We start from the raw sequence: 13832 nt of genomic DNA, 5'->3' as shown, positions 1-13832 counted from the left end.
AAGACTATGTTAACCACCATGTAAGTGTGTGTGTGGGTGTGTGTGTGTGTGTGTGTATATATGTATATATATATATATATAATATATATATATATTATATAGATATATATTATATATATATATTAGAGTATTATTATTATTATTATTATTATTATTATTATTATTATTAATAATAATAATAATAATAATAATAATAATAATAATAATAATAATAATAATATAAATCTTTCTTTTATATAGCGCCTTTCATAAATAAATATTGCAAAATGCTTAACAAAAGTGAAAACAGAAAAAATAAATAAATAAAACATACAAAATATATTAAAACAGTTGGAATTAAAAATACGGTGACAGTAAAAGTCAGAAGAATGCCAATTTAAACAAATTAGTTTTGAGGTGGGATTTAAAAATAGACAGAGACTCAGAATCACAGATCTCAGAAGGAAGTGTGTTCCGCAGTTTAGGAGCACAAGAGTTAAAAGCCCGGTCACCCACTGTACCCAGTTTAGTCAGGGGAACAACCATGAGGCCGGCATCGCAGGACCGCAAAGCACGACTAGGAGTGGTAACTAACTCAGAAATGTAAGAGGAAGAGGTACCTCTATTGGCTTTAAAAGTCAGCAGCAGGACTTCATAGTCAATGCAGTATTTGACCGGTAGCCAGTGTAATGATTTCAGTATGGGGGTGTAGCAGGGGCAGATCTGTGCTGACTCTGCTGGCGTGTTCACAATACTGCAGGAAGAGGGCGGCAGTCTTCCAACAACCGCCTGTGAGTCATGGCAGTGACACAGGGAGGTGGGAAAGTGGGTGTGTGGACTTTCCCCCTCTCTGAATGGCTGAGAGGCGAGTCTTGGGAAATTGCTAGCTCTATAAAAAAAAATGCTCTGCTGTTTCCTCAGGTCTGCCTTTGTAGACGCGCTGTGTGTGCGGAAGCGCTGGTCGAGGACGGAGAAACCAGCTGGGAGCAGCGAACAAGCCAGAGAGTGACAGCGGGGAACCCTTGGGCAGAACCCCGAAGTATTGTTTAGAGCAGGCAGGGAGCCGCTAGAGTAGGACGGTGATCCGGGTCGTGCGGGTAGCGGCGACCGGGATAATGCTGCCAAGTGCTGCACCTTTTATTTGTAGTTTTATTACTGTTTTATTTTTCCTTGCTCTTTTCGCCTTCTGTTCTCTGTATTATTTTGAGCACCTGCGAGTGCGCCCGCAGTTAATTCAACTTACCAGCTTATTACCGTGGTGTTGTTTATCATTGTTGATAGGCAGCCCACGGACAACAGTGCCCTCTGCGGGTAAAACAGTGAAAGTGCCGAAAATAAAACTGGGCACCTGGGTGGTGTTCAAAGTACAACTGTTCTGTCTCGTGTGTCAGTGAATTCCCCACCACCCTTCCACAGGGGGTTATGTGACCACCAGAGGGAGACCTCGCCAGCACCCTAGCTGCAGAATTCTGAACACACTTGAGCTTTTGGGGGGGGGTATTCTTCAACACCCCAGTAAGTAGGGCATTACAATAGCCAAACCTGGAGGATACAAACGCATGCCAAGAAATGTTCTTTAGCTGGAAAAAGGACAACTTGGTAATGTTCCCAACGTGTGGCTCAAAGGTTAAGCTAGGGTCAAAAATGACCCCTAAGTTTCTCTCTTTTTTTTTTTTTTTTTTTTTTTTGTTCAAAAAGATTTGCACGTTAAGCACATTGTAACTGTGCATAATAACATTGTAATTATGTGTAAGCACACATGCATTTACTATATAACGACTATGTAAATATACAGTAATTAGAGTCACAATTGAGTGTTGCCCTTTTCTTATTACACATCCAATGCATATATGAAGGGTTTATGAAGCATTGGCTGACTCATTCATACAGTATTTTAACCTAAAACAGCTCGAGAATCATTCGTTAGAAACAATACACATTTGAATGTGCAATAGGATCGATGCATTGCCCGCGTGTTGTGCTGATGTGCCTTTCTCAGTTATCGCATCGATACGCATTCAGTAATTTGTCGCGCTTCTCTACCTGGTTTTCTTTCTCACAGACGCCCCGAAGAATGTTCATATTGAAAAGATCCCCCAAACGGGGACAGTACTAGAAAGACATGAAGTGACATTAACCTGCAACACAAGCGGTGGCAACCCAAAAGAAATCTCCTTCGTGTGGCACAAAAACCAGCTGCAAACTTACACTGGACAAACTCTGAAGTTTGACAGCATAACTCGTGATCAGGCAGGAATTTATTACTGTGAGGCTACGAACAGTGCAGGATCCACTAAATCAGCGAATGAAAACATAGACGTTTGGTGTAAGTTCTTCTGTGCCTTTTTCAGCTGAGGGCTAGCCATTCAGAAGCTCTTATCTATATACTGTATGTCTCAAATGTGCGATTCTGAGACAAACATACGATATTGTATATGGCTTTTTAAAAAGTCCTACCTAGGAGATATAAAGTCCTAAGTTGGAGATATAGTTCAGGCTCCGATATCTTACTCTTTCCATTTTCAGATGGGCCGACAGAAACTCAAATTGAGACGAACCCACCAGAAAAGACGATCAAAGTGGGACAGGCAATGGCTTTGACATGCATGTCAAGATGTAACCCTCTGCCAGGCTTCTCCTGGTATAAACACAACTCCAAGTCCATTGACAGGCTGGAAACAACAGAAAAAGTTCTGCAGTTTCACGCAATAACTACAAGTGATGCCGGGGTGTACCACTGCACCGCTGAGAATACTGTTAGTGCAGAGAATTCTTCCAGCGTCACCTTGAACGTCATTTGTAAGTGTATAAGCATTCCATTTAACCCCGGTCCTCAATTGCCACACACGGCCCAGGTTTTTGTTTTAACCAGGCACTTACAATTTGTTTTTCAACATGTTTTGTTCCCCAGTTAGCACCTGCAAGCAGTCGGTAGATTTTAAACAGCGAATGTTTTGGATTATGCAGATTGCAAAATAAATAAATAAATAAATAAACATTAACACTTTATAATAATAACCTTTATTTAGCGCCTTTCTTAGTGGACTTTAAAAAGCGCTTTACAAGATATGCGAGTAGGGTGTGTGAAATATGCATCAGCTACAAAGTCACTCACAACAACGTCTCACCCGAAAGACGGAGCACAAGGAGGTTCAGTGACTTGCTCAGGATCATACAATGGCTGAACTGGGATTGGAAATGGGGACCAAGTGGTTAGAAGCCTGTTTCTTTAACCGCAGGACAACACAGTCTCCTACTTTATATTAAGTGTCTCTAATTACTGTGTATTTACAAAGTAGTTACTTAGTAAATGCATGTGTAGTTACACATACTTCCAATGTTATTATGCATCTTTACAATGTACTTAAATTGTAAATGTTTTTTTGCATGATATAACACTAACCCTAACCCTTTTCTGGTACAATTGTGTATTTACATATATCATGCAAAAATATTTACACATTAAGCACATTGGGAAAATTTCTGGGAATCTCTGGGAAATTTATTTTCTATAATCCTCGACAGATCCTCCAACTAACCTCAGCTTAAGTATGGAAAGTGACGTAGTGGAAGGGAACTTGGCTGTCATACACTGCACAGTTCAGAGCAACCCAGAATCCTACCTCAGCTTGAGCCACAGTGATGCAAAGAGGGAACCACTGATAGAGAGATCCTACAACTCAATCAAACTGACCTTCCCAAGCCTGAGCAGTGAGGATTTCGGGCTCTATACATGTAGAGCCATGAACTCAGAGGGACAAATGACAGCAGAAGGGAAACTGAATGTAAAATGTGAGTACAAAGGGTTATATTTTGTCTTTTTGTACTGGAGCTGGAAACTAACGTACCAAGTCTAAAAAAACATACATTGTTGTTATTATTATTATTATTATTATTATTATTATTATTATTAGTATTATTATTATTATTATATTATTATTAGCATATCCTTATCATAATAATAATTAATGTGCAGACCCTAATCGTCTGGGATTTACGATTTCGTTGAATGTTTCTGATCCTTCCACTTGAGACGTAGTAGTGCTGACGACCGACGACGACGTCTCACAACACACCACAAACACACAACACACCCACCCACACACACATACACCCACACACATATACATATATATATATATATATATATATATATATATATATATATATATATATATATATATATATATATCTCACCCATAACCTTAGCCTGATTCAAACTCCCTTTAGTATGTGCTATCCATAAAACGTTTTCATTGTGGTTTCAGATGCTCCAAAAGACATACGAGTACTGACTCCTTCTGGGGAAATTATGGAAGAAAACACGGTATCCCTGAACTGTGAAAACCGTGCAAACCCACCAGTCAGCCAGTACGCCTGGTTTAAAGTGACCGGAGATGCAGTACACAAAGTGGGATCCCAGAGGGCGCTGCAGTTCACGTCCATTTCATATAAAGACCAGGGAGAGTACTTCTGCAATGCAAGGAATGTGATAGGGGAAGGAAACTCGTCTGTTATCAGTCTGACATTAAAATGTAAGTTTGTATGAGGCCCATTCTCATCTTTTATGGTTTTTTGTTTTGTTTTGTTTTTTTGTGCTAGGAGCCCACCTGCACTCTAGTCTAAAACAACTACAGTGTAGGATCAATAAACAAAAATCACAGATTGTAGTTAGTAAGGATAACAGCAGTGGACTACTCAGGTTACAGTGTTTAAAATGTTAAACTGTTGAATTTTTGAAGGGTAATTAATATACAAGTAGGGATTTGATTCTCTATGCAATCTATGTTAGTTACTTATTCGCACAGTTACGTATTGAATATTAGCTCACCTTCTAAGAGGGAAATCATATAGCTAGTCTGGATGTGCCACCTCAAATAGGGTATCATTTTAAAGCTTGAGCATTTCTCTTCAACATAAAGTAGATTGCAGAGTGGCACAAGTAGGCATTCACAGTCTATGCCATTAAATATACACACACACTCACACCCTGCTTTTCCTGCATATTAGCGCAGATTGTGAGGGCTTTGCCACCTCAAGCTGGGTGTGATGTTGAAGGGTAAGCAATTATCTTTGCTATGGAGTGTGGTGCACTGTGGCATGTGCAGTACTATTAAGAGCTATTTAGTATGAAAATTAGAGCATTTGTTATGAATAATTTTGCTCAAATTGCGAAATGGAAAATACCAAACAAAAAGCAAAGAACAAAACAGTAAAGAATAGACAGAGACAAATGGAAAATCGCAGCTTGAGCAGCACCTTCAGAATCTGTCCGGGAACTGCATTTGCTCAAAGCACATTGAGGTTGACTGTGTTTGTGTGATGTAAACGCTTTAATCATTTTGCTTCAGTTCCTCCTAAAAACACCCGAGTTTTGCACAACATCAGTGCTGCTGGTGTAACAGAAGGAGACACGGTCCTCCTGGTGTGTAGTTGCCTTAGCAACCCCCCTGTTGAAATCTTCAACTGGTACAGAGATGCAGGAAACAACAGGGAGACCCCCGTTTCCTCCTTCCAGAACCTCATCATCAGTGACATCACCAAAGCCGATGAGGGCCTGTACTACTGTGTTGCGAAGAACGCCCTCTCCAGTCAAATGTCTGAGAAAATTACAATACTGGTTTCTTGTAAGTTCATTCCAGATTTCTGTTTGGTTCCTAATTTGTTATTTGTTGCCACAATATCATTATGCATTGTTACAGTGTTCTTAATGTGTCAGTCTTTTTGCACCTTACATATGTAAGTGGTACAAACTAAGATGGGGTTGAATGCTACCTTAATTTAATCTGTAAAAGCATATTAGTAGATTCATGAACACTTTACATTGCGTCTCTAATTAATGTGTATTTACACAGCAGTTACTTCGTAAATACGTGTGTACTGACAATCTCAGTGTACTTAATGAGTAAATCTTGTTGCATCATATATGTAAGTACACAATTGTGTCAGAAAAGGGTTAGGATTAATGCTAGGGTTAGGGTTAGGCTTATATTGTGCCAAGATATTTACGCAGTAAGTACATTGTAACTATGCATGATAACATTGTAATTATGTGCAAGTACAGATGTATTTACTAAGTAACTAATATGTAAATGCACAGTAATTAAAGACACTTCATGTAAAGTGTTAACCAAAAAACGAGCTGAAACAAAAACGTAGACCATTCGTGTGCCAGTGTTGGCACATCTGGTAGAGGCGCTCCGCGTGGTGTGCATGATGCTCCCTATAGCCTGGACGTCTCCAGTTCGAGTCCAAGCTATTCCACTGCTGACCGTGGACGGGAGTTCCCAGGGGCGCGGTGCACAATTGGCCGAGCGCCGTCCAGGCTGGGAGGGCTTAGGTCGGCCAGGGTGTCCTCGGCTCACCAAGCACCAGCGACCCCTGTATTCTGGCCGGGCGCCTGCGGACTTGCCTGTAAGTTGCCCAGCGCTGCATTGTCCTCCGATGCTGTAGCTCTGAGGTGGCTGCAGGGTGTGATAAGAAGCAGTCGGCTGACTGCACACGCTTCGGAAGACAGCGTGTGTTCGTCTTCTCCATCAGCGCGGGGGTGGTAGTGATGAGCTGAGCCTAAAAATAATTGACTATTCTAAATTGGGAGAAAAAATTATAAAAACAGTTGCTGATTCCAGAGAGTAATGCTGACTGGTATTGTATTTTCTTTGTTTTAGACAGCCTGGCTGTGAAGGCAGCCATTTCAGCCGCGGTTCTTGTTGCTGCGCTATCAATCTTTCTGGCGATCGTTTTCATCTGCAGGTTAGTATTTATCTGTGGTGCATACAATAGTGTGCGCATGCATTGCAGCACCCCATTGCTTCTGCTGTTTTGATGTGCTGTGCGTATGAAATCAAACCACTGGAACTGAAAATCTTGGAAAATGGTCACAATAGGCTAATTAGTGATCTTCTAATTGATGACTTAAATAGGCCACCCGTTCAATTCATTTGAAAATAGTAAGAGAAAAGGCTGGTCAAATGCACAATTTTTTTTTAGAAGTTGATTAAAATGCCAAATTAAAGAACAAAATGGTCTAACATGTTCACACTTGAGTGCCTATATCACTGATTGCTGACCAAAAATTGAACCTCTCACAGCTAGGTATATAAAGGATATATAATATCTCAATCGTTCGTTTGATAAAATTGCTAAACCAGAACAATCCAATTTCAGGCTTTAGCATATTTTATTTATTTACACTATGAGCGCTGACCATGACTTTAAAATCCATGTTATTCATTCTTAATCTAGTACTCTGTATTTGGACAATCTGCAAATGAAGAAGCAGATTAAATAAACTTGCAAAGCACCAAAAGATCTTGCAATCCTTGCGCAAAAGGGAGGACAGTGCTAGTGCTGCAAAAGGAAATAAATGGATCTGAAAGGCTTTGCTGGCAATAAATGTAATTTTTTTTCACAGATGGAAGCAAAGAAAAAACACTCCAGGGAGCCAGGATGGAGAAGATACCTGTTTTAAACTGATAAACCACATGGTACAGTTCTTACATTTCAGCTTTTAATACCTTTAGTCTTATCTTGTGAACAAATGCCATTCCATGCAATGCTCAATTCAATTGCTAAAATAAAAAAAAAAAACACTAATACCTTCTATAGAAGTCCAAAGTCCCCTCTTCTTGTATGCTGTGTAATAAATCACGTCTATGAAGACAACATGGCATACAGCAAAGGTGAAGTCATGCTTTTCCCATTAACACTCCAGGATGTTTTGGTAACACTTTACATGAAGTGCCTCTAATTTTACATAGTAGTTACACGTATACTTACACACCGTATACATTTTTTTTTGCATGATATAATCCTAGTCCTAACCCTAACCCTAACCCTTTTCTGATACAGTTGTGTACTTACATATATCGTGCTAACAGAGCTGCACCTTAAGAATGTTGTAACTGTGCAGAATAACATTGGAATGATGCATATGCACACGTGCATTTACTATGTAACTACCATGCCCGGCACTTTTCAATCTAAAGGGCACCAGGAATGACACCCGTGAAAATCTTGTGATGGACTGGGTGAGCGACCCGCAGCGCAGCAGAGAAGACCTGTCAGACGGCATCCACAATCCAGAGTCCCTCGATTACATGTAACTGCTCTCTTTACTTGCCATGCTTACCAGAGGCACCATCCTGTGCACAGCACATTGTATAAAGACAGTGTAAATGTAACAGGCAGTGTTGTATGGTACACTGCCGTTACTGATTCTGTCCCCTGGCGGTGAGTTGAGATGAGGTTAAAAGCTCCATAGCTAAGAATGCAGACGAGCCCGGCTCGTTTGCAGAGCGGTTAAGGTGTTCGCTTGCGGTGCGCGGAGTCACTGTTGCGCCCCCAGCCTCCACCCTGTTGCATAGACAGAATGTAAAACTGTACAACTGAGTAAGATAAAACAGAACCTAAACTAAACACACACATTCAGCACCTATCAGACTATACGAAATAAACTCAGTGAATGAACAGTCAAAAAGCAACACGTAATTAACCCTGCAAGCTGTGAAGAATTTGCTAAACATTCAGTACAAGTACACTTTTTTTGTGTGTGTGTCAAGGTGTTGCTGAATAATGCTTTACTTAAAAACAAAACTGTGTAAGCTTTGCTGCAGATATGATTTAGGATTTCCAGTCTGTGTATCTGCCTTATAAAAGTTTCCCATATAAAAGCATAGCAAAGATTAGTGAGGACATGGTAAAGCCTAGGAAAGCTTTGTAAAGCCCAGAGAGGTATGATCAAGCCTTTAAAAAAGCATGCCGATGGTATAATCAGAGGGGAAGCTGCACCACGACCGTGCACATTTAAGTGGTAAACTTTCAGAACAGTCACGACAGGAGCAAAACACATAAGATGCTGCTGTGTTTCTCATTTGTTGAAACATTTCCATTTTTCGTGATCATCTTATTTTCAACCTTGCACTCCCGCTGGTTGTTGCGAATCTAATGTGGATTCGGGGAAACATCTTCTTCTTTCTCTTCCAAGCTTGTCACGTCAAGGAAGATCTCGCAATCAGCAGCCACCAGGTGAAGCTGAGGTCGTGTACAGCACCGTGGTCAAGCCTGCCCCTGAACAAAAGGTGATGCAGACAAAAATGTTTGTTTTCTTGATGCATGGGGTGGATTAAATTAAAGCAGTGGGGTTACCCTATGACTCCATGTACACTAGGACAGTTTGTGACAGTTCAGGCTTTTCAATTCACACCACCAATGCATTCTGGTAAGTGTAGTTCTACTGTCTTGGGTACCTTTCACGGCAGGACTACACTTAACAGAATGCATTGGTATGTGAGTTGAAAAGCCTGAACTGTCCCAAACTGTCCTGATGCACATGCAGTCATAGGGCAAGCATAGTGAAAGAAAAACATGTTGTAGCAAACTTGTGTTTTTCTTTTTAAAAAAAAATAGACCTGTGTTAATACATGTGGTTAAAGGAAGTCATCAGTTTGTTTGCCTTGCTCACCTGTTAACTGCTTTACTTTTGGTCATTTCCCCCCATTAGTCAAAGAATGTTCCTGGCTAAATTGGGTGGGGACAATTTCACCTTCCAGGCGCAAGACCATCTAAAAGCACTGGCATGAGAGATTTCTTTAACATAGTGCAGTACCAGATCTCATATCTTAAAATGAAATCACATGCTGGCTATAACTTGTGCTTCTTGGCTGTATATGTTCCATTGCCTAGATTAACGTGTCTTATAGGCTTTAAACAATTGGGTTTGTCCTTGTGTAACTGCAGGGCAGAGGTACTGAAAACCCACAATGGGCCACAAGAAATAACTACCAGGACCGAGAAACTGTTAATTATGCATCCCTGCAATTCCAAGGGACATCAGGACAACAGAAAGGGTAAGCATGCTTTTTAATGCACATTTATTTTATTGATTGATTTATTTATTATTTATCCAAGGCGACTTACAGGTGGTGCCGGGCAGTAAAGGGTTGCGATGCAAGCTTGATATTTAAACACAGTGCAGTTTACAGTAAGTGCAACTTAGACTACTAAAATACAAGATGAACTAGGATGCTGCAAGTTAAGATTACAGCAAGTCATAGCTCCAAATACGCAGTAGTGCAATAGTGCAAGGCTAATGCATTAGCTGAGGATCCAGTAACGTGGAGTTGCATTGAGAGTGAACCTACAGTTAAGCAGGTGCAAATCTAATGGGATTTTTACAAATGGAATTGAGCTCTCCTTTTTATTGGCCCGCTTGTTATTGGGTCAACAATGATAATAATGCAATATTTTTTTTTTTTTTTGTTCCAGGTCGGCAGGTAAAGAAAGAGTCACAGAGAAGAAGGCTGTGTCTGATATCTACAGCACGGTATGCAAGCGGGGCAAGCCCACAGAGGTATACTGTCTTTAACCTTGTGCATCGTGCCCTATGTTGCATTAACCTGAATGAGCTGGGGAAGCGTTTCATCAATGACATTACCAGTCCCAGTTGCATTTAGTTTTGTGTAGAGGGTTGTTTCCTTTGCAAATACAGTAGGTTTGCAGATAAAGTCCAGCTACTTCCGGTAAAGAAATGCCGGTAAAGCCTGATTTGTTTGCCATAACTTTAGACAGCTAACTCAAGTACTTCCATGCTATTCGATCCTGGGATTCATATGTGCCGGATCGCTCCAGATCCCAATCCGAGAATTATACAGTTTGCAAATAATTATAGAATTATGGCTGTGATGTCTGTGAGTAAAAATAAATAGTTTTTTTATTTTACACTCCAAATGGCAAAATGGCAAAAAAACTGCGTTCTTAACAGTAACAGTGTCGTCGCTGCTAGTCATCAGATTAGTTGGCCTACCACTGGTATTATTTAAACCTGAAGATTATATTAAAACACAGCTAGGCAAAGGTGGGCAGCTACAGACACCAACAATAAGGCACGAAGTCAGCACAGCTCACTGAAGTCTTGATGGATCAGACTTGATGGTCTTCAGTAAGAAAAGAATGACCATAGGCTTCTGTCTTAATTATGCAGCCTATTTTATTTGTTGCATTACGTAGTTTTGCAGCCAAAAAGATGCTTTGACCCCCAAAGACACGCTAAGGTAAATGACCTAGGAAGTGAAACAGCAACAGATTTCCTGGAAGGCAAAGCAAGCGAACTGAACTTTCTTAAAACCTAGTGTAGTACTGTTTAAAAAATTAAAATAAAATACAGTGCTCCCCCTTTATAACGCTGTAGTCAGGAGCTATAGTTAAGAGGCCATGTTGTTTGTGTTCCACCTAGTGTTAGTGTATTATGGGGCAAATAGGAGCCATGACCATACGGTCATATAACCAGTTCTGCAGTATAAAGGGCTCCCTTATAAAGAGGAAGCAGTTTTTTTGAAATGTGTTTCTTTCAAAACTGCACATTTCAGATGTTCAGCATATAGTGCATGGAAATACATCGCAGGTAATATTTATAACATGATTTTATTAGCTACAATAACCTTAAGGAAACATTGAAAAAAACGTTCAAGTAGTGTTGAAATGACTGACCTATAATTACACTGCTAACTTCTGCACTTTATAAGAAATGCCTCAATTATTAAGTTCCCTTACTGGCAAAACTGAACTGCAACTGAAGCTATTTCAGTATACATACACATGGTAGAGAAATGAGGAAACAAATATTATTCTGAACATAAGCTATGCTATTTTAGTATAACAGTGAAAATGTTCAAAGGGTGGCAAAGCCCTCGCACTCTGCAATCTACTTTATGTTGAAGATAAATGTTATATTTACAATGCTACCCCAACTGAGGTGGCACATCCAGACTCTGTGATATTCCCCTTAGAATGTGAGCTAATATTCAATCTGTAACTGTGCGAACAAATAACTAACTTCAGCCTCGAATCTGGAATGAGTAACTAACTTCAGCCTGGTCCTTCCCTAAAGCTTTTTTAAATTTTATTTTTAAACATAGTGAAACTTGTTAGTTGTGCAATTCACCAAATAAACAGGATCTCATTATCAGCCAGTTAGTAATGTGTTCTTCTTCAGATCCACTTTGTATATGTTCTGTTACAGTCATCACAACCTTGCAGTCATTAATCTTGGAAGATTAAAAGACGGGATCTCAAGCATGTCTTCTCTCTGCGTACAGCTGGTACACCAGATTGTAACCATTAACCTGTCCCTCCTGCAACACTTCCCCAAGTGAATATATAATCAGAGAATATTCCATTCACTTGTATAGAGCAATGCTGTTCTTCCACAGATGTGGCTGCCTTAATGAAGAAAATAACCACAGCACTCTGTGAATGTATTCTGTCTATATACAGTCGTGTGGAAATATATCAGAGATTTGTCCTGTATATCCTTTATATACCTACCTGCATGAAAACCTCTGAGTGTGAGAATGTTGATCCAACCACAAATTAACCCTTGGCGGTATCCATTTCTATCAACCACAGCATTGTCGAAGGATGGAACATATAACTAGCTATGTGATGCTAATAAGAGAAATTATCTTTCTTCTGACACACGCTCTTAAGCAAGAGTCTAAAAATGTTATTTGTTTCCTGCCGGCGTTACAGGATGTTCTGAAACACTAAGTAGCTAAGCAGTGGCAGCCGGTTGCAGAATCAGGTTTGAATGATGATTTAAAAGACTCAAAATGAATCCTTTTACTCTAAAAGAGAGTGTTCTATGGCAGTACTTTTCTCCTCAACAGTAAAAACAAATAAAACGATTGGTGATAAATGTATCGATTTCTTGGTTGCATGCTCTGATCAATAGATTAAAGTTCCTTCTTCCGAAATGTCATCAGCACATTTATTTCAAAAAGGAAGAACACAACCAATATGGTTACCTTTTCATCCAGAAAAAATGCGCTGATGACTAGGGTTACTCTATGACTTCTTGTACACTAGGACAGGCTGGGATGGTTCAGCTTTTCAATGCATTCTGGGAAGTGTAGTCCAGCTGTGAAAGGTACCAGAGAGAGGTAGAACGCACCAGAATGCATTGCGATGTGAGCTGAGAAGCCTGTCTCAAACTGTCCTAGTATACACAGAGTCATATGGTAACCCTACTAATGATGAGAATTTGGCTCTAAAAGTGTCCTAGTTTTAGGTATGTGAGGATAAGTGGGGCAAAACTCTAACTTGTATTTTGTCTTGTGCAGCAAGAGAAAGGGGATTATGAAAATTTCAAGATCCCCTCTGGTGCCTGCAAACAGAAAGATGAGGAAGAGGACAGCGAGGAACTGAATTACTCCACCATTGTGATCCCCCCGAGAGTGAATAAGTGGGAGTCTGAGTCCGATGAGGAAGATGAGGAAGAGCGCACTCAGTACACGCAAATAAAACTGTGACGAGAGATCTGTTACGAGCAGAGCTGTGCAAAACGCTCCAGTATTAGTTACCCTTGGATCGAATGGGATAGCTACTTCTATAACCCTGTAACCCACTGTCTGCATAGTTGTACCATGTTACATTTTCTAGCTATCTGTTTGGCATGTATGTTTTAGCAGGGCAGCTTCTCAAGCCCTGTGGAGTTTACACAAAAAATGTCTCAAAAAGGAATTACTAAAAAAAGAAGGGGATATCTCGCTAACCACAGCCTGAGGTTGAATTACTAACACATACTTCCCACTGGAAACATGCAACTTGTGCAGTTTCAGTTGGATTTTCTTATATTATTTTTTTATGCAAATTAATTGAAAAGTCAGAGCTATGTCACTGTTGTTTCTATAGCGGCTTTGAGGAAAAAAAGCATACCAAAGAAGGTTATTGCCTACCTTTAAGTAGGCAATATTAGCTGTTTTAACATACTTTTTATATTTCTGTATGTCTGTATTTTCTAGGTAATCTTTAGTCATATTGTAGTTGCATGAAGGTCAAATATGGAAACTACTAAC

General features: G+C 40.0%; 1 protein-coding gene across 2 annotated transcripts in view; it reads left to right on the top strand.

Annotated features, from left to right (window-relative positions):
* The window catches only part of LOC121298636 (B-cell receptor CD22-like), a 22197-nt gene extending 8365 nt beyond the window's left edge, over positions 1-13832 (top strand). Inside the window, exons 7-18 of one of the 2 annotated variants that reach the window (XM_041225778.1) lie at positions 2042-2305; positions 2506-2778; positions 3505-3771; positions 4248-4514; positions 5331-5606; positions 6648-6732; positions 7394-7466; positions 7968-8080; positions 8966-9059; positions 9718-9827; positions 10246-10330; positions 13098-13832. In XM_041225778.1, the coding sequence (XP_041081712.1) occupies positions 2042-2305; positions 2506-2778; positions 3505-3771; positions 4248-4514; positions 5331-5606; positions 6648-6732; positions 7394-7466; positions 7968-8080; positions 8966-9059; positions 9718-9827; positions 10246-10330; positions 13098-13286 (2096 nt within the window). In that variant the 3' untranslated portion in view covers positions 13287-13832. The remainder of the gene's footprint in view (positions 1-2041; positions 2306-2505; positions 2779-3504; positions 3772-4247; positions 4515-5330; positions 5607-6647; positions 6733-7393; positions 7467-7967; positions 8081-8965; positions 9060-9717; positions 9828-10245; positions 10331-13097) is intronic. The other variant, XM_041225779.1, reaches the window with a different exon arrangement.

This window comes from Polyodon spathula, chromosome 24 (assembly GCF_017654505.1).
Source record: "Polyodon spathula isolate WHYD16114869_AA chromosome 24, ASM1765450v1, whole genome shotgun sequence".
NCBI lineage: Eukaryota > Metazoa > Chordata > Actinopteri > Acipenseriformes > Polyodontidae > Polyodon > Polyodon spathula.
Note: the sequence above shows the minus strand (reverse complement) of the source record. Positions and strands in the feature narration are given on the sequence as shown.